This window comes from Saimiri boliviensis, chromosome X (assembly GCF_048565385.1).
Source record: "Saimiri boliviensis isolate mSaiBol1 chromosome X, mSaiBol1.pri, whole genome shotgun sequence".
Classification (NCBI taxonomy): Eukaryota; Metazoa; Chordata; class Mammalia; order Primates; family Cebidae; genus Saimiri; species Saimiri boliviensis.
In genome coordinates this window covers 83,589,362-83,615,442 of record NC_133470.1, presented here as the reverse complement: position 1 = coordinate 83,615,442, position 26,081 = coordinate 83,589,362, and the positions used below count along the sequence as shown (strand labels likewise).

The 26,081-nt window shown below is 41.0% G+C and overlaps 1 protein-coding gene across 1 annotated transcript in view; it reads left to right on the top strand.

Moving 5' to 3' along the window:
* FUNDC2 (FUN14 domain containing 2) overlaps positions 1-26,081 on the top strand; it is a 34,599-nt gene that overhangs the window by 3,209 nt on the left and 5,309 nt on the right. The window contains exons 2-4 of the mRNA XM_003943926.4: positions 2,283-2,433; positions 17,388-17,463; positions 24,000-24,131. Coding sequence (XP_003943975.1) covers positions 2,283-2,433; positions 17,388-17,463; positions 24,000-24,131 — 359 coding nt within the window. The remainder of the gene's footprint in view (positions 1-2,282; positions 2,434-17,387; positions 17,464-23,999; positions 24,132-26,081) is intronic.

The following is a 26,081-nucleotide window of genomic DNA, read 5'->3' as shown; positions in this document are numbered from 1 at the left end:
TCCAATGCCTGTCATTTCTTTCTGCATTTCCAAACTTCTTGTGGCATCATTTCTTGTCTGCCTGAATAACTTTAGTGAACCTCTGACTGTAACTTCTATACCATTCTTTCTAATCTTTTGGAACTCCGATTACATATGTGTTTAATCTTTTGAACATTTTTTGAACATTGTTATTTGCTTACTTCAGTATCTTGATCATCTCTGGTTCTGCTTCTCTTTCTTTTTATTTTCTTTTTTCTTTCTTCAACCTTCACCACCTGCATTCAAGTGATTTTCTTGTCTTAGCCTCCCAAGTAGCTGGGACTACAGGCGTACACCACCACACCCAGCTAATTTTTGTATTTTTAGTAGAGATGGGGGTTTCACCATGTTGGCCAGGCTGGTCTTGAACTACTGACTTCAAGTGATCCTCCTGCCTGGGCTTTCCAAAGTGTTGGTATTACAGGTGTGAACCACTGCGCCCGGCCTGCTTCTATTTCTTTTATTTAAACAATTTTTTTTCCTTTATATGACTTTGCCTTTGCATGGGTACTAGTAATTTTCTATTGTTTATTACGTTATGTGTGAAAAGATTGTACAGACTTCATCCTAGATGAAGTTGATCATTTGAGGTCAATTTTACAGTAAACAGCTTTGAATAGTAAATTGCTGACATTTCATGTCAGACATTTCTTAGTGTGGTATGTTTCCAGGGAAACAAGACTGGGTATAGTAGGGAAGCCTGACGTTATCTTTCCATAGAGAAAGGGAATGACATTTTTTTTTTTTTTTTTTTTTTGAGACGGAGTTTTGCTCTTGTTACCCAGGCTGGAGTGCAATGGCGTGATCTCGGCTCACCACAACCTCCGCCTCCTGGGTTCAGGCAATTCTGCCTCAGCCTCCTGAGTAGCTGGGATTACAGACATGTGCCACCATGCCCAGCCAATTTTTTTGCATTTTTAGTAGAGACAGGTTTTCACCATGTTGACCAGGATGGTCTCGATCTCTTGACCTCGTGATCCACCCGCCTCGGCCTCCCAAAGTGCTGGGATTACAGGCTTGAGGCACCGCGCCCGGCCGACATTTTAATTCTTTCTTCATACTTGGCCAAATCACTTAACTTCTGAGCCTTTGTTTCTGGATTGTAAAATCGAGTTAATAAGTACTACCCACCTTATTCTGTGGATTTAATTACATATACATGTTTAATGCTTAGCACAGTGCCTGGTAAATAGTAAGAGCTCAATTAAACATTACCTCTCACCTTTGTTATCACTGGAGATCCATGTAGTACTGAGAAAATTTGTGGATTACTGAATAGCATTGAGTTACTCCTGAAGAGAAGGGGCAAATGAAGAAAATTTGTTTCATTTGGGATGTATTACTGACACTTTTTTGTAGGTCTTTTTGGTTTTATTTATTTATTTATTTGAGATGGAGTCTCATTCTTTGGCCCAGGCTGGAGTGAAGCAGCACTATCTTGGCTCACTGCAACCTTCGCCTCCTGGGTTGGAGCGATTCTTGTGCCTCAGCCTTTCGACTAGTTGGGATTACAGGCACCTGCCACCATGCCCTGTTAATTTTTATAGTTTGGCCGGGCGCGGTGGCTCAAGCCTGTAATCCCAGCACTTTGGGAGGCCGAGGCCGGTGGATCACGAGGTCGAGAGATCGAGACCATCCTGGTCAACATGGTGAAACCCTGTCTCTACTAAAAATACAAAAAATTAGCTGGGCATGGTGGCATGTGCCTGTAATCCCAGCTACTCAGGAGGCTGAGGCAGGAGAATTACCTGAACCCGGGAGGCGGAGGTTGCGATGAGCCAAGATTGTGCCATTGCACTCCAACCTGGATAACAAGAGCGAAACTCCGTCTCAAAAAAAAAAAAAATTTATAGTTTTAGTAGAGATGGGGTTTTGTCATGTTGGTCAGGCTGGTTTTGAACTCCTGACCTGGTAATCTGCTCACCTCGCCTGCCAAGGTGCTGGGATTAACAGGTGTGAGCCACCGTGCCTGACCTTTTTGGTTATTTTTAAATTTGAGAGGAAAAATCTGAGGACTAATTCTAGATTTTCTAGATTTTTCCCTTTAATATAGACATTAGTATTTGCCTGATTTTAGTATGATTTTCAAAAATTGCAACTTAGAATTTCAGAGTAAATTTACTATTTAAAATAGAATGATATTTGGAGGTTTCTGATTGCATCTATCTCTGTTTCTTTAAGTATCTCTTAATCTATTTAGGCATGGTAGTGATTTGTTATAAAAGTAAATATTTTCTTATTTAACATATTACTTCTTGTAGGAAACTTTGAGGGAAATTTTGAGTCACTGGACCTTGCAGAATTTGCTAAGAAGCAGCCATGGTGGCGTAAGCTATTCGGGCAGGAATCTGGACCTTCAGCCGAAAAGTATAGTGTGGCAACTCAGCTGTTCATTGGAGGTGTCACTGGATGGTAAGTGATGTGAAAGATGTCCACTGTCTTTTGTGCATGATTTAGTATTGCAGTTATAGGTGCCATCTTCTTTAACCAATGAAAACACATTGGCTTTTGTGAAATTGGTCACTTAAAGTACCATTTAATGGTTACACACAATGAGTGTTTGCTATATGCCAGGTACTGTTTGAAGTATTTACATAGGTATCTCATTTTCTTCTTACAACTCTGGAATTAGTACTGTTATTTTCTATCCTAGTTTTCTAAAAACCAAGGCCTAGAAAGGTTAATTTGCCCAAGGCCACATAGCTGGTGACTGGTAGAATGAAGAGCTAACTACTTATTAGCTATGTCAGATGATAAATTAATGTGATACAGCTTATGGTTTCATTTGTAATAAATTCAAAAAGTGTTAATAGCAAATTTCATAGGTGAATATCGAATCCATTAATCTCATAATCTCTTTACATTTGAAAAATTTTATAGCACGATATAGCAAATATGAAACAGTGCATATAAAGGTGTACATTTTAGTAAATACTTAGAGTGAACATCTGTGTTAACAACTGCTCAGGTTAAAAAAAATATGGCTAGCCTCCTAGAAATTCTAGAGGTTGTTAAGCATTGCTTTTGTTTATAGTTTTTTTTTTTTTTTTTTTTTTTCAGAATGGCTATTATTTTTTATTATTATTTTTTTAATTGCATTTTAGGTTTTGGGGTACATGTGATGAACATGCAAGATTGTTGCATAGGTACACACATGGCAGTGTGCTTTGCTGCCTTCCGTCCCCTCACCTGTATCTGTCATTTCTCCCCATGCTCTCTCTTCCCACCTCCCCACCCCCCACCCCTCCCCCATTTCCCCCCAACGGACCCCAGTGTGTAGTGCTCCCCTCCCTGTGTCCATGTGTTCTCATTGTTCAACACCCGCCTATGAGCGAGAATATACGGTGTTTGATTTTCTGCTCTTGTGTCAGTTTGCTGAGAATGATGGTTTCCAGGTTCATCCATGTCCCTACAAAGGACGTGAACTCATCGTTTTTGATGGCTGCATAATATTCCATGGTGTATATGTACCACATTTTCCCTATCCAGTCTATCATGGTTGGGCATTTGGGTTGGTTCCAGGTCTTTGCTATGGTAAACAGTGCCGCAATGACCATTCGTGTGCACGTGTCCTTGTAGTAGAATGATTTATAATCCTTTGGATATATACCCAGTAATGGGATTGCTGGGTCAAATGGGATTTCTATTTTTAGGTCCTTGAGGAATCGCCACACTGTCTTCCACAATGGTTGAATTAATTTACATTCCCACCAACAGTGTAAAAGTGTTCCTATTTCTCCACATCCTCTCCAGCATCTGTTGTTTCCCGATTTTTTAATGATCGCCATTCTAACTGGTGTGAGATGGTATCTCAATGTGGTTTTGATTTGCATTTCTCTGATGACCAGGGATGATGAGCATTTTTTCATATGTTTGTTGGCCTCCTGTATGTCTTCTTTTGTAAAGTATCTGTTCATATCCTTCGCCCATTTTTGAATGGGCTTGTTTGTTTTTTTCTTGTAGATCTGCTTTAGTTCTTTGTAAATTCTTGATATCAGCCCCTGGTCAGATGGGTAGACTGCAAAAATTTTTTCCCATTCTGTTGGTTGCCGATTCACTCTACTGACTGTTTCTTTTGCCGTGCAGAAGCTGTGGAGTTTGATTAGGTCCCATTTGTCTATTTTGGCTTTTGTTGCCATTGCTTTTGGCATTTTGGTCATGAAGTCCTTGCCTACACCTATGTCCTGAATGGTTTTGCCTAGATTTTCTTCTAAGGTTTTTATGGTATTAGGTCTGATGTTTAAGTCTTTAATCCATCTGGAGTTAATTTTGGTGTAAGGTGTCAGGAAGGGGTCCTGTTTCTGCTTTCTGCACATGGCTAGCCAGTTTTCCCAACACCATTTATTAAACAGGGAGTCCTTTCCCCATTGCTTGTTTTTGTCAGGTTTGTCGAAGATCAGATGGTTGTGGGTATGTTGTATTTCCTCTGAGGCCTCTGTTCTGTTCCATTGGTCTATATCTCTGTTTTGGTACCAGTACCATGCTGTTTTGATTACTGTAGCCTTGTAGTATAGTTTGAAGTCCGGTAGTGTGATGCCTCCTGCTTTGTTCTTTTTGCTTAGAATTGACTTGGCTATGCGGGCTCTCTTTTGGTTCCATATGAAGTTTCAGGTGTTTTTTTCCAGTTCTGTGAAGAAGGTCATTGGTAGCTTGATGGGAATAGCGTTGAATCTGTCAATTACTTTGGGCAGTATGGCCATTTTCACGATGTTGATTCTTCCTAACCATGAACATGGAATGTTTCTCCATCTGTTTGTATCCTCTCTTATTTCGTTGAGCAATGGCTTGTAGTTCTCCTTGAAGAGGTCCTTTACGTTCCTTGTTAGTTGTATTCCTAGGTACTTTATTCTCTTTGTAGCAATTGTGAATGGCAGTTCGTTCTTGATTTGGCTCTCTTGAAGTCTATTACTGGTGTATAGGAATGCTTGTGATTTTTGCACGTTGATTTTGTATCCTGAGACTTTGCTGAAGTTGTTTATCAGTTTCAGGAGATTTTGGGCTGAGATGATGGAGTCTTCCAGATATACAATCATGTCATCTGCAAATAGAGACAATTTGATTTCCTCCTTTCCAATTTGGATACCCTTTATTTCTTTTTCTTGCCTGATTGCTCTGGCTAGAACTTCCAGTACTATATTGAATAGGAGTGGTGAGAGAGGGCATCCTTGTCTAGTGCCAGATTTCAAAGGGAATGCTTCCAGTTTTTGCCCATTCAGTATGATATTGGCTGTTGGTTTGTCGTAAATAGCTTTTATTGTTTTGAGATACATTCCGTCAATACCTAGTTTATTGAGGGTTTTTAGCATAAAGGGTTGTTGAATTTTGTCAAAAGCCTTCTCTGCATCAATCGAGATAATCATGTGGTTTTTGTCTTTGGTTCTGTTTATGTGGTGAATTACGTTTATGGACTTGCGTATGTTGAACCAGCCTTGCATCCCCGGGATGAATCCTACTTGATCATGGTGGATGAGCTTTTGGATATGCTGTTGCAATCGGTTTGCCAGTATTTTATTGAAGATTTTTGCATCTATGTTCATCATGGATATTGGCCTGAAATTTTCTTTTCTTGTTGAGTCTCTGCCGGGTTTTGGTATCAGGATGATGTTTGTCTCATAAAATGGTTTGGGAAGGATTCCCTCTTTTTGGATTGTCTGGAATAGTTTCAGAAGGAATGGTATCAGCTCCTCCTCGTATGTCTGGTAGAATTCAGCTGTGAACCCATCTGGACCTGGGCTTTTTTTGGGTGGTAGGCTCTTTATTGCTGCCTCGACTTCAGACCATGTTATTGGTCTATTCAGGGTTTCGGCTTCTTCCAGGTTTAGGCTTGGGAGGATGCAGGTGTCCAGGAATTTATCCATTTCTTCCAGGTTTACTAATTTATGTGCATAGAGTTGTTTATAATAATCTCTGATGATGGTTTGGATTTCTGTGGAATCTGTGGTGATATCCCCTTTATCGTTTTTTATTGCATCAATTTGGTTATTCTCTCTTTTCTTTTTTATTAATCTGGCTAGTGGTCTGTCTATTTTGTTGATCTTTTCAAAAAACCAGCTCCTGGAATTATTGATTTTTTTGAAGAGTTTTTTGTGTCTCTGTTTCCTTCAGTTCTGCTCTGATCTTAGTTATTTCCTGTCTTCTGCTAGGTTTTGAGTTTTTTTGATCTTGCTCCTCTAGCTCTTTCAATTTTGATGATAGGGTGTCAATTTTAGATCTCTCCTTTCTTCTCATGTGGGCACTCATTGCTATATATTTTCCTCTAGAGACTGCTTTAAATGTGTCCCAGAGATTCTGGTATGTTGTGTCTTCGTTCTCATTGGTTTCGAAGAACATCTTTATTTCTGCCTTCATTTCATTGTTTATCCAGTCAACATTCAAGAGCAAGTTGTTCAGTTTCCATGAAGCTGTGCGGTTCTGAGTTAGTTTCTGCATTCTGAGTTCTAACTCGATTGCACTGTGGTCTGAGAGACTGTTTGTTATGATTTCTGTTCTTTTGCATTTGCTGAGGAGTGATTTATTGCCAATTATGTGGTCAGTTTTAGAGTAGGTGTGATGTGGTGCTGAGAAGAATGTATATTCTGTGGATTTGGGGTGGAGAGTTCTGTAAATGTCTATTAGGTTTGCTTGTTCCAGGTCTGTATTCAGGTCCTGGATATCCTTGTTGATTTTCTGTCTGGTTGATCTGTCTAATATTGACAATGGGGTGTTAAAGTCTCCCACTATTATTGTGTGGGAGTCTAAGTCTCTTTGTAAGTCATTAAGAACTTGCCTTATGTATCTGGGTGCTCCTGTATTGGGTGCGTATATATTTAGGATCGTTAGCTCTTCTTGTTGCAGTGATCCTTTTACCATTATGTAATGTCCTTCTTTGTCTCTTTTGATCTTTGTTGCTTTAAAGTCTATTTTATCAGAGATGAGAATTGCAACTCCTGCCTTTTTTTGCTCTCCATTTGCTTGGTAGATCTTCCTCCATCCCTTTATTTTGAGCCTTTGTGTATCCTTGCATGTAAGATGGGTTTCCTGGATACAGCACACTGATGGGTTTTGGCTTTTTATCCAATTTACCAGTCTGTGTCTTTTGATTGGGGCATTTAGTCCATTGACATTTAGGGATAGTATTGTTATATGTGAATTTGATGCTGTCATTTTGATGCTACCTGGCTGTTTTGTTGGTTAGTTGATGCAGATTCTTGATTGTGTTGATGCTCTTTTACCATTTGGTGTGTTTTGGAGTGGCTGGTACTGGTTGTTCCTTTATATGTGTAGAGCCTCTTTCAGGAGTTCTTGTAGGGCAGGTTTGGTGGTGATGAAATCTCTGAGTGCTTGCTTGTTCACAAAGGATTTTATTTTTCCTTCACTTATGAAGCCTAGTTTGGCTGGATAGGAGATTCTGGGTTGAAAGTTCTTTTCTTTAATGATGTTGAATATTGGCCCCCAATCTCTTCTGGCTTGTAGGGTTTCTGCTGAGAGATCTGCTGTGAGTCTAATGGGCTTCTCTTTGTGGGTAACCCGACCTTTCTCTCTCGCTGCCCTTAGCATTTTCTCTTTCATTTCAACCCTGGTGAATCTGACGATTATGTGCCTTGGGGTTGCTCTTCTTGAGGAATATCTTTGTGGTGTTCTCTGTATTTCCTGGATTTGAATATTGGTCTGCCTTGCTAGGTTGGGGAAGTTTTCCCGGATAATATCCTGAAGAGTATTTTCCAGCTTGGATTCATTCTCTTCATCACATTCAGGTACACCTATCAGACGTAGATTAGGTCTTTTCACATAGTCCCACATTTCTTGAAGATTTTGTTCATTCCTTTTTGTGCTTTTTACTCTGTTCTTGCCTTCTCTTTTTATTTCATTGAGTTGATCTTCGACCTCTGATATCCTTTCTTCTGCTTGGTCAATTCGGCTGTTGAAGCTTGTGCATGCTTCACGAAGTTCTCGTGTTGCATTTTTCAGCTCCATCAATTCACTTATACTCCTCTCTATGCTGTCCATTCTCGTCAGCAGTTCGTCCAATCTTTTTTCAAGGTTCCTATTTTCTTTGCATTGGGTTAGAACATGTTCTTTTAGCTCATTGTAGTTTCTTACTACCCACCTTCTGAAGTCTGATTCTGTCATTTCATCACCCTCCTTCTCCATCCGTTCTGGTTCCCTTGCTGGTGAGGAGTTGTGATCCCTTTTAGGAGGAGAGGTGTTCTGGTTTCGGGAGTTTTCATCCTTTTTGCGCTCGTTTCTTCCCATTTTTGTGGGTTTGTCCACCTGTTGTCTGTCTCTGTCCCAGGGAGTTGGAGCTTTATGAGTTTCCGTTGCACTACTGCCTTTTTTGATTTTTCTTCAGGTCTGACCCGCCCAGCTAGCAGCATGCCTAGCCACTGCCTGCCCGCAGGGGCTTTGCTGAGCTGCTGTGGGCTCCGCCCAGGTGCCCTGAGCTCTTCCCTATAGTCCTTTTTATATGGGCGTAGTTAGAACTGTCTCAGCAATGGTGGCCCCGCCTCTGTTATGGAGGACTCTCTCTGTTGTGGCAGGTTGCCTCGGCAACGGCAGCCTGCCTCCGTAGGGGTGGAGAGTCTCAGTAATGGCGGAAGCCCCTCCCCCACGGAGCCGGACCGTCCCGGTTCAGCTGTGCTTGGTTTGAAGGGCTCAACCCAGAGGGTTTCCAATTACTGTTTTTGTTTTCGTTGTTGTTGGGGGTGGAGGGGTGGGACCAACCGAGCCTGATCACCTGGCTCCCTGACTCAGAGTCTTTTCTTTTAAGTTGAACGACCCCGCGTTCCGGTCGCTTGTTGAAAAGGCGCCGGGATCTCCCGTGCTGCGACTCACGGAGTCGGCTCGAACTGCGGCGCCGGCTCCTGGCGGATTTTTTGCCTAGGAATCTCCTGGCCTGACTCGCTATTTCAGCTGAATGGGCAACTCTGCCATCTCAGGGCTCTGCTCGCCAGCTAAGAGGGCTCCCAGACCAGTGGCTTTTGTACGGAGAACCGCAGCAACAGGGAGTGGTCACAGCAGCCGCGTGGGCGGAACGAGCCCCGCGGGGGCCAAAACAGCCGCACTGGCTGGGACTGCGACGCTGGCGACCCCTCTGCCTGGGTATCTCCTGGTCTGTGGGCAATAAGAGTTCGTCTGGAAATGCGGCGTCCACTCACCCTCTGCACTTTCACTGGGAGCTAAAGTCCTGAGCTGTTCTTAGGTGGCCATCTTCCCAGCATTCCCGTTATTTATAGTTTTAACACCAATTATGTCACTAAATAATATAGTGTGGTTTACCTGGTTTCTAACTTAAAGTAAATGCAGTCAGTATGTATTCTTTTGAGTCTTGCTTTTTTCGCTCAACCTGATGTTTCGTATATTCAACTACATTGTGTATAGTTGTAGTTTCTTCACTTTCATTTGTATTTTGAGTTCCATTATATGAATGTACCATAGTATATTTATCTAGTTGATGACTGACATTTGAGTTGTTTCAATTTTTGACTATACTATGCTGATATGAGTATTAGATTTTCCAGTGTATATGTGCATACATTTCTGTAGGTTCTATACCTAGAAATTGCTAGGTCACAGGTATAGGTATCTTCAGCTTCACTGAATAATGTCAAACCACCTTCTAAAACTGGTTTTAACAGTTTACAATCCCAACAAGGACTGAAGGAACCTGTTGTTCTACATTGTTGGCACTTGATTTTGCCAGATTGTCAGATTTTTTAAAAAATAATTTTTCTTTAGAGAGATAATCAAGTTAAATTCAGACTGTTAAAATTTTGCCAGTCTGCTAGTTAGGGAGTAGTATTTCATGGTGGTTTTCATTTACATTTCCCTGAGTAGGAGTGACATTGAGGAACTTTAACATGTGTTTGTTGACTATTTGAATCTCCTCTTTCAGTTCCACTGTAGTCTTTTTCCTCTGAAGTTGTCATTCTTTCCCTTGTTAAGCTGTAAGAGTTCTTTATATATTCTTTTTCTTTTTTTTGAGATGGAGTTTCGCTCTTGTTACCCAGGCTGGAGTGCAATGGCGCGATCTTGGCTCACCGCAACCTCCGCCTCTGGGGTTCAGGCAATTCTCCTGCCTCAGCCTCCTTAGCTGGGATTACAGGCATGCACCACCATGCCCAGCTAATGTTTTGTATTTTTAGTAGAGATGGGGTTTCACCATATTGACCAGGATGGTCTTGATTTTTTGACCTTGTGATCCACCCGCCTTGGCCTCCCAGAGTGCTGGGATTACAGGCTTGAGCCACCACGCCCGGCCAAGTTCTTTATATATTCTGAATATTCTCAGTCCTTTGTTAGTTGTGTGTATTACAGATATTTTCACTCCTTCTGTGGTTATCTTTTCGTTTTATGGTATCTTTTGATGAACCAAAGATCTTATTTTTAATATAGTCAATTTTATAAATCTTGATGGTTAGTGATTTTTGTGACTTAAGTAATCTTCGTCTACCCTATGTTTCAGAACTTTTATTTGACGTTTCACATTTAGATTTGCAATCCACTTGGAATTGTTTTTGTGCTCAGTGTGTGTGGAAGATTCCTTCTTTTTTTCCCCACTTGGAATACCCAATTGTCCCAACTTAATTTATTGCAAAAGCTATCCCTTTCCCCACTGTTTTATGTGAGTGTGTGGTGCATGCACATGTGTGTTTCTGCTATCTTAACTTTAGGAACATCTTGGCTGTTTTCTTTATCTCTTATTTTTTAAGTTTAATAAATAGGTATATTATAAGTTGCATATATTTAAATATACAATTTGAGACGTTTTTACATATGTACACGCCCATAAAACTATCACCACAGTCAAGATAATTAACATATCTATCACTTCAAAATCTGCTTTGTACCTCTTTGTAATCCCATGCTCTTTCCTTCATGCTGTCTTCCCACCACTGATCTGGTTTCTATTCCTATAGATTACATTGTGCTTTCTAGATTCCTTTTTGGAAATGGAATTACATACTATGTATTCTTTTTTTGTCTGGCTTCTTTTATTAACCCTAATAATATATTTTTTTGTTTTGAGATGGAGTTTTGCTCTGTTGCTGAGACTGGAGTGCAGTGGCGTGATCTTGACTCACTGCAACCTCCACCTCCCAGGTTCAAGCAGTTCTCCTGCATCAGCCTTTACCGTAATAATTTTGATGTCATCTATGCTTTTCTGTATATTAGTAGTTGATCCCTTTTTATTGCTGAGTAGTAACACATTGTTTGTACCACAATCTGTTTCTCCATCCACCTTTGATGGACATTTTTTTCCCACTTTTTGGCTATCATAAATAAAACTGCTATGAACAATTGTGTACAAGTCTTTGTATGAACGTATGCTTTCCTTTCCTTTGGGTAAATACCTAGGAATAGTATCACTGAGTCACATAGTAAGTGAATGTTTTAAATTTAAACAAGTACCTGCCAGTTTTTTAAGTGTGTGTACCATCATACATCTCCACCAGCAATGTGGGAGGGTTCCAGTTCCTCTGCGTCCTTACTAACACTTGGTATTGTATTTTTGATTACAACCATCTTAGTGGGTATAAAGTTGTATCTCATTGTGGTTTGATTTTGCGTTTCTCTAATGACCAATGATGTTGAGCATTTTCATTGGCTTATTTTTTTGCCCTTCATATATCTTTGGTGACTTATCTGTTCAAATCTTTTCCACATGTTTTGATTGGGTTGTTGGTTTTCTTTAATTACAGAATTGTGAGAGTTCTTTAAATATTCTGGATAGAAGTCTTAGATATGTGATTTGCAAATATATTACTTCTACTCTATAGCTTTTCATTATCTGAACTGTACCTTTCAAAGAACAGAAGTTCTAGGGCTGGGCGCGGTGGCTCAAGCCTGTAATCCCAGCACTTTGGGAGGCCGAGGCGGGTGGATCACGAGGTCGAGAGATCGAGACCATCCTGGGCAACATGGTGAAACCCCGTCTCTACTAAAAATACAAAAAATTAGCTGGGCGTGGTGGCACGTGCCTGTAATCCCAGCTACTCAGGAGGCTGAGGCAGGAGAATTGCCTGAACCCAGGAGGCGGAGGTTGCGGTGAGCCGAGATCGCGCCATTGCACTCCAGCCTGGGGAACAAGAGCGAAACTCCGTCTCAAAAAAAAAAAAAAAAAGTCTTTCCTCTGCCTGAAAGACTTCCTTTAACATTTCTTGTATTGCTTGTCTACTGGGGATGTTTTTTTTTCTTCAGTTTTTGTATCTGTGAAAAAGGTCTTTATTTCATCTTTGTTTTTGAAAGATCACTTAGTATAGAATTCTAGACTGGCAAGGTTGGTGTTCTTTTTCAGTACATTAAAGATGTTATTTCATTGTCTTTAGCTTTGTATTATTTTGTATGAGAAATGTGTTCTCTCCAAACTTTATTCCTCTGTATCTAATACCTTTTTTTCCCCCTTCAGCTCCTTTTAAGATTTCCTCTTACCATTTGTTTTAAGGAGTTTGATTAGCTTATACCTTGCTATCGTTTTTTTTTCCTTTGTTTTCTTTTTTCTTCTTCTTTTTTTGAGACAGATTCTCGCTCTGTCGGCCAGGCTGGAGTGCAGTGGCATGATCTTAGCTCACTGCAATCTCCACCTCCTAGGTTCAAGTGATTCTCATGATGCCTCAACCTCCCGAGTAGCTGCGATTACAAGCGTGTGCCATTGCACCTAGCTAATTTTTGTATTTTTAGTAGAAATGGGGTTTCACCACATTGGCCAGGCTGGCCTCAAATTCCTGACCTGGGATTACAGGCGTGAGCCACCATGCCCAGACTTTTGTTTCTTCTGCTTAGATTTCATTGAGCTTTTTGGATCTGTGGAGGATTTATTGTTCTCATGAAGTGTGGAATTTTTTTTTTTTTTTTTTTTTGAGACAGAGTTTCGCTCTTGTTACCCAGGCTAGAGTGCAATGGCGCGATCTCGGCTCACCGCAACCTCCGCCTCCTGGGTTCAGGCAATTCTCCTGCCTCAGCCTCCTGAGTAGCTGGGATTACAGGCACGCGCCACCATGCCCAGCTGATTTTTTAGATTTTTAGTAGAGACGGGGTTTCACCGTGTTGACCAGGATGGTCTTGATCTCGCGACCTCGTGATCCACCCGCCTCGGCCTCCCAAAGTGCTGGGATTACAGGCTTGAGCCACCGCTCCTGGCAAAGTGTGGAATTTTTTTCTGTCCTTCTTCAAATATTTTTTTCTGCCCTCCTTCAGTGATTCCAATTATACGTAATTGTAGTTGTACAATTATGTGTGAAGTTTTTCCACAGTTCATTAATACTGTTTACTTTTTAAAAACTTTATTTTGAGATACTTACAGATTCACATGCAGTTAGAAATAATCCAGAGAGGTCTTATACCCATTCCCCAATTGCCCCCCACCACACCATGGTAATATCTTATATAACTATAGTTCAGTATCATAACCACTTTCATTTTTGTTTCTATTTCATTTTTGATAGTTTTTATTGCTATTTCATGAAGTTCTCTAATCTTCGACAGTGTCTAAACTGCTATATTTTTCATCTCAGACATTGTAGTTTTTATTTCTAGAAGTTTGATTTGCATCTTTTTTTTTTTTTTTAATTGAGACTTTCTTGCTCTGTTGCCTAGGCTGGATTGCAGTGGCACAATCACAGCTCAGTGCAATCTCTACCTAATGGGCTCAAGAGATCCTCCCACCTCAGCTCCCTGAATACTGGAACTGCAGGTGCATGCCACCATGCCTGGCTAATTTAAAAATAATTTTTTTTTTTTAGGGAAATGAGATCTCAGTATGTTGCCCAAGCTGGTCTTAAACTCCTGGACTCAAGTGATCCTCTGGCCTTGGCCTCCTAAAGTGCTAGGATTACAGGCATGAGCCATTGTACCCACCCAAGATTTGCATGTTTTTTTTGTTTTTGTTTTTTTTTTTTTTTTTTTAGACGGAGTTTCGCTCTTGTTACCCAGGCTGGAGTGCAATGGCGCGATCTCGGCTCACCGCAACCTCCGCCTCCTGGGTTCAGGCAATTCTCCTGCCTCAGCCTCCCGAGTAGCTGGGATGACAGGCACGCGCCACCATGCCCAGCTAATTTTTTTTTTTTTTTTTTTTTTTTTTTTTGAGACAGAGTTTCGCTCTTGTTACCCAGGCTGGAGTGCAATGGCACGATCTCGGCTCACCGCAACCTCCGCCTCCTGGGTTCAGGCAATTCTCCTGCCTCAGCCTCCTGAGTAGCTGGGATTACAGGCACGTGCCACCATGCCCAGCTAATTTTTTGTATTTTTAGTAGAGACAGGGTTTCACTATGTTGACTGGGATGGTCTGGATCTCTTGACCTCGTGATCCACCCGCCTCGGCCTCCCAAAGTGCTGGGATTACAGGCTTGAGCCACCGCGCCCGGCCGATTTGCATGTTTTTAAAAGAGCTTCCTTGTCTCTACTTATTATGTACAATCTTTTCTCTGGCTTCTTGAACATCTAGAATATAATTATAATAACTTTAATGCTTTTGTCTACTAATTTTGTCACCAGTGCCATTTCTGGGTTTCTTTTTTTTTTTTTTTTTTTTTTTTTGAGACGGAGTTTCACTCTTGTTACCCAGGCTGGAGTGCAGTGGCGCAATCTCGGCTCACCGCAACCTCCGCCTCCTGGGTTCAGGCAATTTTCTGCCTCAGCCTCCTGAGTAGCTGGGATTACAGGCACGCAGCACCATGCCCAGCTAATTTTTTGTATTTTTAGTAGAGACGGGGTTTCACCATGTTGACCAGGATGGTCTTGATCTCTTGACCTCGTGATCCACCCTCCTCGGCCTCCCAAAGTGCTGGGATTACAGGCTTGAGCCACCGCGCACGGCCTTCTGGGTTTCTTTTAATTGATTTTTTTTTTATCATTATGGTTCATATTTTTCTGATTTGCATGCCTAGTAGTTTTTAATTAGATGGCAGATATTATGAATTTTACCTTATTGGGTACTAGATATTTTTTATTCTTATAAATATGCTTGATTCTTGTTCTTGGATGTAGTTACTTAGAAAGTGCTTCATCTGGCCGGGCGCGAAAGCAAATTAAAACCACAATGAGGCCGGGTGTGGTGGCTCACACCTGTAATCTCAGCACTTTGGGAGGCCGAGGCAGGCGGATCAGCTGAGGTCAGGAGTTCAAGAGCAGCCTGGCCAACATGGTGAAACCCTGTCTTTAAAAATAAAAAAAATTAAAAAAAATAAAACCACAATGAGATATCACCTTGCACGTGTTAGAGTGGCTGTTATAAAAAAGACAAGAGATAATTGTTGATAATAAGGGTATGGAGCAAAAGGAACCCTAGTACACTGTCAGTGGGCATATAGATTGGTACAACCATTATGGAAAACAGTATGGAGGTTCCTAAAGAAATTAAAATTATAACTACCATGCGACCTAGCAATTCCTCTTCTGAGTGTATACCTAAAGGAAATGAAATCACCACCTCATAAAGGTATCTGCCCTCTCGTGTTCAGTGCAGCATTAATTGACAATAGTCAAGATATGGAAACATCCTAAGTGTTCATAAATGGATGAATGGGTAGAGAAAATATATATACAATGGGATACTATTTAGCCTTAAAAAAGGAGATCGTGCCACTTGCCATAGCGTAGATGGACCTGGAGGTCATTATGCTAAGTACGCAGAAAGAGAAAATACTGCATGATCTCATATGTGGGGGAGAAAGCCAAATATGCGGTGGTATAATATAATAAATATAAAGAAATAAAACTGGTTACCAGGGATAGGATGGGAGTGAGAGGAGAAAATGGGAAGATGTAGGTCAAAGGATACAAAGTAGCAAATATGTAAGAGGAGCAAGTCCAACACACAGCATGAGGACTGCAGCTAATGCAATTGTATTGCATTGGGAATTTCTATGAAATAAGTGCATTTTAGCTGCTCTTATCACAAAAAAGTAACTATGTGAGATGATAGATACATTAATCTGCTTCATTATGGTAACCATTTTACTTGTCTCTATGTATCCTATAACATCATGTTGTAAATCTCAAATATATACATAAAATTTCATTTTTTAAAAAAGGAGAGAGTAATCAACTGTGTCAAAAGCTGCTGTAGGTCAGATGAGATTAAGGCTGAGAAGTGAACACTAGCATTTGGCGAGGTCAAGATCAGTGGTGACTTTGGTAAGAATGGTTTCATTGAAGTCATGGGACAAAAGCCTGAATGGAGTAGGTGTGAGAGAATATGGACACAGGACAAAAGAGATGGCGGGGGTGGGGGGGGAGAAGGGGGGAGGGGGAAAAAAAAGGGAGATGGCCTCAAAGTAATTTTTCTGTAAAGGAGAGCAAGAAAAGGGAAGGTGGCTGGAGAATTGGAGTTCAGAGAGGATTTTTTCAACAGCGGTTAATGATTACAGCTAATATGCATTCAGCAATTAACACAACAAAATCTCTGCCTCATAAAGCTTACATTTTAGTGCTGGGTGGGGGCAGGAAGATAGAAAATAATAAAGAAACACAGACTTATATTAAACTGGCTACGAGATGTAGCCACTCATATCATACGGACATATTCAAATGATATTATCTCCTCTCCTCCCTTCCCCCACCTTTTCCTATGTTTCTCTTCCTTGTTTTTGTATTGTAAAAAATGCCACATTGAGGACGGAATCCTGTGCCTTATCCCTTGCAAGCATCCTGTCCTCAAACTCAGGCGTGTTTTATTTTTTTGCTTCACAAACAGTTCTCAGGTCTGCTCCCTTCTTGCCATCTCAACCTTGGCCCTTTAGCATTCACTTCTCTTCTGGATTGCTACTTCACCCTCTTAACTGGAGTCTCTGCCTTCATCCTTCCTCTTTAATCTGTTCTCTGCAATGTAGCCAGTCGTCTTTTAAAAATATAACCTGAGTTTGGCCGGGCGCGGTGGCTCAAGCCTGTAATCCCAGCACTTTGAGAGGCCGAGGCGGGTGGATCACGAGGTCAAGAGATCGAGACCATCCTGGTCGACATGGTGAAACCCCGTCTCTACTAAAAATACAAAAAATTAGCTGGGCATGGTGGCGCGTGCCTGTAATCCCAGCTACTCAGGAGGCTGAGGCAGGAGAATTGCCTGAACCTGGGAGGCGGAGGTTGCGGTGAGCCGAGATCGCACCATTGTACTCCAGCCTGGGTAACAAGAGCGAAACTCCGTCTCAAAAAAAAAAAAAAATATATATATATATATAAAACCTGAGTTTTAAGGGACTTGCTCAAGACCACAAAATTAGTAGAGCTAAGATTTGATTTCCTTATGTTATGCTCCTTTTGGGGCTGGCTTTATGTAGGGTGTAGGAAGGAACTGGATCATCTCAAGCTAAGTAGGATATGAACATTGCCAGAAATGCATTTTTTTGTGTATCTGACAGCTCATCAATTTGTGTGATGTTGGTTTCTTTTTGTAGGTGCACGGGTTTCATATTCCAGAAGGTTGGAAAGTTGGCTGCAACAGCTGTGGGAGGTGGATTTTTTCTCCTTCAGGTCTGTATGTGAAATGTTCTCAGATGTTTGGAAATTCCACCTGCCACTTAAGGAATGCGGTGCAGGGAGTTGTAATACACTACAGTAGCTTTTGCACTTGTTTTTATTTACTATTTCAAATGCTAATGACCATTTGAGTCAAATTTTATCCATTATACTAGTAAATGTTACTTACCAGCCACATTTTATTTCCTCATTTCGGCACAGAAGTGCAAATTCCTTATCATAGCTCCCTTAAAAGAGTTTTTAAGGCCAGCTGAAATATTAAGCAGATGTGATTTCAAAACTGCAAGTAGGCTAGGATGCTTTAGTTTCATATTCTAATATATCTAGCTTTTACAGAGGGGACATTGAGCATTTGATCAGAAGTGGGAGCCAAGTGACAATGCAGACAGTGCTGTCTTCTTGACCCATAGTTTCAGAACCAGTGGTTGTCAGTTCTGTAGGAGAGACTAACAAGCAAGACTTGAAAAACAAAAAGGGAGCAGTTCCTCCAAAAACAAAAGAAAACCGACATTTGATTGTACTGGGCACACATTTCTTAGCTCTGCAGCATTGGTATTCAAACTTGCCTCCACATTGGAATCACCTGGGACTTTTTAAAAGAGCCAACATGTATCACCCCCAACCCACAGTCTGATTTCATTGGAAAACTTAAAACTCTTGAGGTGATTCTACTGTGCAGCGGTAGGTAGAGCTGTTCTGCTGTGGGAGCCATAACTTGCTGAATCAAGGCAGAGTCTCTGAATTCACAGCCTGTTGTCTCTTCCCACAGTTGGCATCCTTACTTTGGCAAGGTAACTTCTGCATTAGCACCATGATTGGAGTGAGTTCTGCAGATAGGTCAGATGAAAATCAAATGTATTGAAGAGGGAAACTGGTAACTGGCTGGAGCTGGGTTGAGTGTGGTACTGCTGCATGACAAATTCCCCCAAACCTAATGGCTTCAAATAATGATCACTTTATTCTCTCTCATGGTTACAGGAGTTTGGGGAGGGTTAAGGTAGGTGCTTGTGGATCAGAGTCTCATGTGGTTACAGGCCAGATGATCAGAGGGCTGGGGTAGGTCTGGACTGGCTGGGCCTCTTTGTCTCTCTGTCTCTATCTTCCCTCCTACTCTCCTTATTTCCCCCCTCTCCATAGCGTCAGTGCTTTTCCATGTGATCCCCTGGGCGTGAGCTGGCATAGGCTTCCTCTTAACTACCATGACTTCAGGACTCCCAAGCACAGTGCTCCAGAAATATGGTGTAAGTTGCATCTCCTTTCTTGCCCAAGACTCAAAAGTCATGGAGCATCACTTTTGTTGGCTGTCTCCCTGTGGGCTTGTTAGGTGCTGGCTCTTCACACCTCTCTCTCCTTTCTCTTGACCCTTCAGGCAGAAGTGCAGTAACAGCTCTATCCCTGTGGTTTCCCTTGCATGCCGCCCCAGACTCCATAAACATCTTAATATTGCTTTGAAATGTCTTAATTTGAGTGTGACCTCTGTTTCTTTTTGGGCCCCTGACAGAAATAATTGGTATTGCAAGTGTCATGTTATCTGTCACTAGAGGGGTGAGAGCAGGAGGCAAGCATAATGTTGAGAGATCAGTTATATCAGGAGTTATAGTTTGATATAGGGATCCAGTTTCCTTTTCTCCATACTGATAATTGAGCAGAATTTAGTGAATAATTCTTCCCATTCCCAGCATTGACAGCATTGTCTCTTTCATATATGAAAATCCATGTATGTGTGGCTGTGATTCTGGTTTCTGTGTTCTGTTCCACTGCTCAACTCTCCATCTTTATGGCAGTACTAAAGCTTAATATTTGGTGCCATGCAGATTCCTCCACCTTAATCTTCAGGAGTGTTGCAGCTACTTTTGTGTTTCTGCTTGTTCACCTGAATTTTAGCTCAGAGTTGTCAGTTATTTAAAAAAATCCCGTTGAAATTTTTATCGGAATTGCATTGGAACCATGTAGATATCTCTTATGATATTGAGTAATCTATCTGTGAACGTAGGTTTTTCTCTCCAATTATTTAGGTCTTCTTTAATGCTTTTGAATAGACTTTTATTATTTTTCCATATAGATCTTGTACATGTGTGATTCATTTTTATTACTGGATATCTTATAACTCTAGCTGGTCTTGTGGATGATATGATTTTTAAAACTACACATTCTGATTCATGCTAGTGTGTTGAAATACAGTTGATATTTTATGTTGCTTTTTCAGCCAGCCACCTTACTAAAAAAGTCTCTAATTTCTGACTTGCCTGGGATTCTTTTGGGTTTTGTCTATAAAGTCATGCCATCTGTGAACAGTGACATTTTTTCTTCATGGCTTTATGAATGTAGTTACCAAGCTGTAGATCACTTTCAGGGCCCAGCAACGCTGCCAGTTTTCAATTTATTCTACTTCCTCTGCTTGTTGTACTGTAATGGACTCATGATGTTGAACTTTGTCAGCAGAGGGTGCTGGAGGGACCTTGCTCCCAATTCTGGTGTTGCTTTGCTCCTATAGTGCAGTCCCCCAGTAACGCCGTGGAGAGCAGGAAGTCACCTTGCAGTCTTGGCCTGGGCCACCCAGGGGACTTCACCACCACCAGTACTACTTGTGCACCCTTGTAAAAAATCAGTTTGCTGTATTTGCACAAGTCCGTTCCTGTACTTTTTATTCTGTTCTGTTGATTTGTGTGTCTGTCTCTTCTTCAGTATCACATACTTTCTTGACTGCTATAGCATTATAGTAAGTCTTAAATCAGGTAGTGTGACTTCCCCCAATTCTGTTCTTTATCGGAATCATTTTGGTGATTATAGTTCTCTTGCCTTTCCATATAAATATTAGAACCAGCCTATTTATGTATCTATAAAAAATTCTAGAGGAAAAGCTAGGCAATATCATCCAGGACATAGGCATGGGCAAGGACTTCATGACTAAAACACCAAAAGCAATGGCAACAAAAGCCAACATTGACAAGTGGGATCTAATTAAACTCCAGAGCTTCTGTACAGCAAAAGAAACTATCATTAGAGTGAACTTGCAACCAACAGAATGGGAAAAAATGTTTTCAATCTACCCATCAGACAAAGGGCTAATATCCGGAATCTATGGAGAACTTAAACAAATTTACAAGAAAAAAACAACCCCATCAAAAAGTGGGCAAAGGATATGAACAGACACTTTTCAAAAGAAGACATTTATGCAGCCAACAAACATGAAAAAATGCTCATCATCACTGGTCATTAGAGAAATGAAAATCAAAACCACATTGAGATACCACCTCACGCCAGTTAGAATGGCGATCATTAAAAAATCTGGAGACAACAGATGCTGGAGAGGATGTGGAGAAATAGGAAGGCTTTTACACTGTTGGTGGGAGTAGAAATTAGTTTGACAATTGTAGAAGATAGTGTGGCGATTCCTCAAGGATCTAGAAATAGAAATTCCATTTGACTCAGCAATCCTATTTCTGGGTATATACCCAAAGGACTATAAATCATTCTATTATAAAGACACATGCACACGTATGTTCATTGTGGCACTGTTTACAATAGCAAAGACGTGGTCAACCGAAATGCCCATCAATGATAGACTGGATTAAGAAAATGTGGTACATATACACCATGGGATACTAAGCAGCCATAAAAAATGATGAGTTCGTGTCGATTGCACGGACATGGATGAAACTAGAAACTATCATTCTCAGCAAACTGACGCAAGAACAGAAAACCAAACACTGCATGTTCTCACTCATAAGTGGGTATTGAACAATGAGAACACACGGACATAGGGAGGGGAACATCACACACTGGGGCCTGGGCGGTGGGGGGCTGGGGGAGAAATAGCAGGGGGTGGGGGGATTGGGGAGGGATAGCATTAGGAAAAATACCTCATGGAGATGACGGGACGATGAATGCAGCAGACGGCTACCATGGCACGTGTATACCTATGAAACAAACCTGCACGATCTGCACATGTACCCCAGAACTTTAATGAATAAATTAAAAGAAAAAGAAAGTCTACTGGGATTTGTGATTGGGGTTACAGTAAATCTATAGATAATTTAGAGAGAATTGGTTGTCATTTCTGTGTTGAAGATGTCATTCCATTTACATGACATGTCTCTCCATTTATTTAGGTTGTCTTTAAGTTCTTTCTTCGGCATTTTGTAGTTCTCAGTATAGAGATCCTGTATGTTTTATTTGATTTATACCTAGTATTTAATTGTTTTTGTACCTATTGTAAATCATTAAAAAAAATTTCAGTTCAAATTGCTAGCATATTGAAATTCAGTTGGTCTTGTGTGATCTTGTATCCTGTGACCCTGCTAAACTCATTTTTTTAGTCTAGGAGTTTTCTTTGGTGATTTGTTGTTGTTGTTGTTGTTGTTCAATTCTATGAAATTTTGATGTAGACAAAGATGTGTATGAATAGAGACAGTCTGACCTCTTCCTTGTGAGTCTGGATGCCTCCTAATTCCTTTTCTCGCCTTGTTGTGCTGACTCTGAGTTCACTTCTGGTACGATATTGAATAGGAGTGGAGAGGGTGGACACCTTTGCCTTGTTCCCTGCATTCGTTCTTTCAACATTACGCACAATGTCAGCTGCAGGGTTTTTGTGTAGATGCTCCTTATCAAGTTGAGGAAGTTCCCCTCTATTCCTCTTTCTCTGAGACTTTTATTACGAATTTACATTGAATTTTGTCAGATGTTTATTGAGTCCTACCTTGAGGTTAGGCCAGGTGATACTGCAGGAAAAGCAGGAAATACACCACAGTTTGGTGATGCTTTGAATTCTGGTCTTCTCAAGTCTGCATGTCACTGTTTTTATGTAAGAGCCCTCAAATAGCAAGTCCATGTATATTATCAGTTTAACAGCAGGATTTTTGTGGGAGAAACAGGATAAACTGAATGAAAGAGAACCTTCTTTTTTTTTTTTTTTTTTTTTTTTTTGAGACGGAGTTTCGCTCTTGTTACCCAGGCTGGAGTGCAATGGCGCGATCTCGGCTCACCGCAACCTCCGCCTCCTGGGTTCAGGCAATTCTCCTGCCTCAGCCTCCTGAGTAGCTGGGATTACAGGCGCGCGCCACCATGCCAAGCTAATTTTTTGTATTTTTAGTAGAGACGGGGTTTCACCATGTTGACCAGGATGGTCTCGATCTCTTAACCTTGTGATCCACCCGCCTCGGCCTCTCAAAGTGCTGGGATTACAGGCTTGAGCCACCGCGCCCGGCCAAGAGAACCTTCTTTTAGCATACAAATTTTGATACTCAACTATGTGGTTGCTAAAAGTAATTTGTTCTTTTAGTACTAAGTAATATTCTATTGTGTAAATATGGTACAGTTTGTTTATCCATTCATGTGTTGATAGACTTTTGTGTTATTTCTAGTTATAGACTCATAAGTAAAACTACTGTGGCAAGGGCTGCCATTCTGGAGGCAGTGTGATAGCATGTGTAATTGCAGTATTGGTAGACGCTGCCAAATTGTTTTCTTAAAAGACTACCAGTTAAGACTTTTAGTAAGCGTGTGTAAGAGTGTCTATTTCCCCACATCCTTATCAACAGCAGATATTTTCAGTGCTTTATTTTTTTCCAATCTGATAAAAAAATTATAGGTCATTATTTTCATTTATCTTTCCTTGATTACTTGTGAAGTTCAACTTTTTCCTTCTCTTGGACACTTCCCTCTGTGAATTGCCTTTATGCAGTTTTAAAGTGAATTTTTTTTTCTTACCGATCTCTGTAAGAACTTCACTTTTTTGAGTATGAATGTTTTGTTTGTAATACACATCACAAGTGTTTTCTCTAGTTTGGTTGGCTGGCTGGTGGTGCCATTAGCTGAAATAGGGACTAGAGGAAGAGCAACAGTGCAGGAGACTTTTAGTTTCAGATATGCTGAGATATCCAGGTAGATACAACTTAGCAAAAATTTGGTAGAGAGGTGATATTGATAGGGCATTGATTGGTGGGCTGTAGTCATTCTCTTCATTCCTTGGATGATACTAATCCATCATCAAAAACTACATGCTTAAATCAGATTTACAGTGCGTTTTAGAGTTTAGCTGTTTTTATCAAGGGAAATAGGTACATGCTGTAGGTTTCTTCCTGAATATCTGTCATCTTTTCTTCTATTAAGCAACAATAATTACTGCCTGAAAGCTTTGCACTGTTCACATTGTCAGGAAACTGACACTCATGGGCACATTGTCAGAGTCGTTCTCTGGAAACATTTGTATTGGCTGTAAGGTCCATCTCTTCTCCTTACATCTTGATCTCCCTACCTTGATTTTCATCTTACATAAAAATTTTTAAAAGGATTGTAAGAGTACAAATAAATTAAAAGAATTGCCAGTAGTTATTTCTAGTGCCAGGCATATGGCTTTGCATATAGGGGGGATGCTGAGTAGATGTCATCATGATACAAAGAATCAAATGGCAGATGTCTCCAAAAATGGAGTCAGAGGGTTTTGAGAATTTACTTTACAATTTATCCTGATGAAAAGAAATGACAAATCTCTTTCTCATTTCTTCTTGTCATTATTGTTGATATTGTAGCTTGCAAACCATACTGGGTACATCAAAGTTGACTGGCAACGAGTGGAGAAGGACATGAAGAAAGCCAAAGAGCAGCTGAAGATCCGTAAAAGCAATCAGATACCTACTGAGGTCAGGAGCAAAGCTGAGGAGGTGAGACTTGCATTATTCATGTGTAGTGTGTGACAGCACAGACAATTGTCTTAACCCTATTGCGTAGATAGCTCAATGATGGACAGGGCTTAAATATTACAAAGAACTTAGAGTAATGTGACAAAGCTAACTTGGAATATCATAACTTCATAGCATTTTTAAAAGCTGGATAATTAAAAGTGTTTGGTGACCTTTGTCAGTTGAGAGTACCGAGTGATACAGATTATCCCTTTAACATGTTCGTCTAGGAATGTGGGGCAGCATAGTGGATGGGAAGGATATATGGCCAGTATGATCATTTTGAGTCACATTTTGTCCCTGTATACACGTATCTCTGAAATATTCATACTCTGCTTGTGTTACATATAATTAGTAGAAATGTGCAGCCCAGGGGTTGGTGAACTTTTTCTGTAAAGGGCCAGGTAAATATTTTTAGTTTTGTGGGCCATATTGTCTCTGTCACAAGTATTCAGCTCCACTGTATATCATGAAAATAGCCATAGACGGTATGTGAATAAGTGGATGTGGCTGTTACAGTAAAACTTTTTTTTTTTTTTTCTTTTTTTTTTTTGAGACGGAGTCTCGGTCTTGTTACCCAGGCTGGAGTGCAATGGTGCGATCTCGGCTCACCGCAACCTCCGCCTCCTGGGTTCAGGCAATTCTCCTGCCTCAGCCTCCTGAGTAGCTGGGATTACAGGCACAAGCCACCATGCCCAGCTAATGTTTTGTATTTTTAGTGGAGACGGGGTTTCACCGTGTTGACCAGGACGGTCTCGATCTCTTGACCTCGTGATCCACCTGCCTCGGCCTCTCAAAGTGCTGGGATTACAGGCTTGAGCCACCGCGCCTGGCTTACAGTAAAACTTTATTTAAAAACAGGTTTGCTGGGTGCGGTGGCTCATGCCTGTAATCCCAGCACTTTGGGAGGCCGAGGCAGGTGGATCACGAGGTCAAGAGATCGAGACCGTCCTGATCAACACGGTGAAACCCCGTCTCTACTAAAAAAAGAAAAAATTAGCTGGGCATGGTGGTGCATGCCTGGAATCCCAGCTACTCAGGAGGCCTAGGCAGGAGAATTGCTTGAACCCAGGAGGCGGAGGTTGCGGTGAGCCGAGATCACGCCATTGCACTCCAGCCTGGGTAACAAGAGTGAGACTCCGTCTCAAAAAAAAAATTAAAAACAAAACAAAACAAAACAAAAAAACCGGTTCAGACTGCATTTGGCCCATGGGCTGTAGTTTGCTAATCCCTAATCTTGTTTATTACAGCCAGGTTAGATTATAACCTGGCACTGGAGGGACAGGAGAAGTTCTTCCTTTTTAAAAGGATATTTTTGCTGCTTCTTTATTACCTTTAGAAATATGTCAGATATCCCAAAGAAATAAGTACAGTGAACTGGGGAGAAATAAACAAGAATTGGGGTGTCAAGAAGATAGCTCTAGCCTCACAGGGAAAACAGACAGATTGAGTACAGGGGAGGAGAAATACCCTGTATGCACCTCCGGCTTCTCATGTTGTAAGGTGGCTCTTCATGCGGGTGATCGGCAAGTGGCTGGTCAAAGCTCGTGCCTTTACCCAGAGTGGGAAGGTGGCAAAGGTGGTTATCTACAGGAACCCAGAGCCCAGATGGTTCTTCTTACGTTTCTTCCTTCTGTCTCTCCTCAATCTCACAGTTATGAAAGTTATACTTTTTTATTTCATGAAAGTTTTATTTTTCAAATGTTTAAAGACACAATACGTGGCTGGGCACAGTGACTCACCACAGTGAGTGAGAATTTTTGTTTTTTAAGAGAGGGTTTAACTGTCAGTGAGGCTGGAGTACAGTGGCACAGTCATGGCTCACTGTAGCCTCAACCAAGCGATCCTTCCACCTCCGCCTTCTGAGTAGCTGGGTATACAGGTGTGCACCAGCATACCTGGTGAAGTTTTAAATTTTTTGTAGAGACAAGG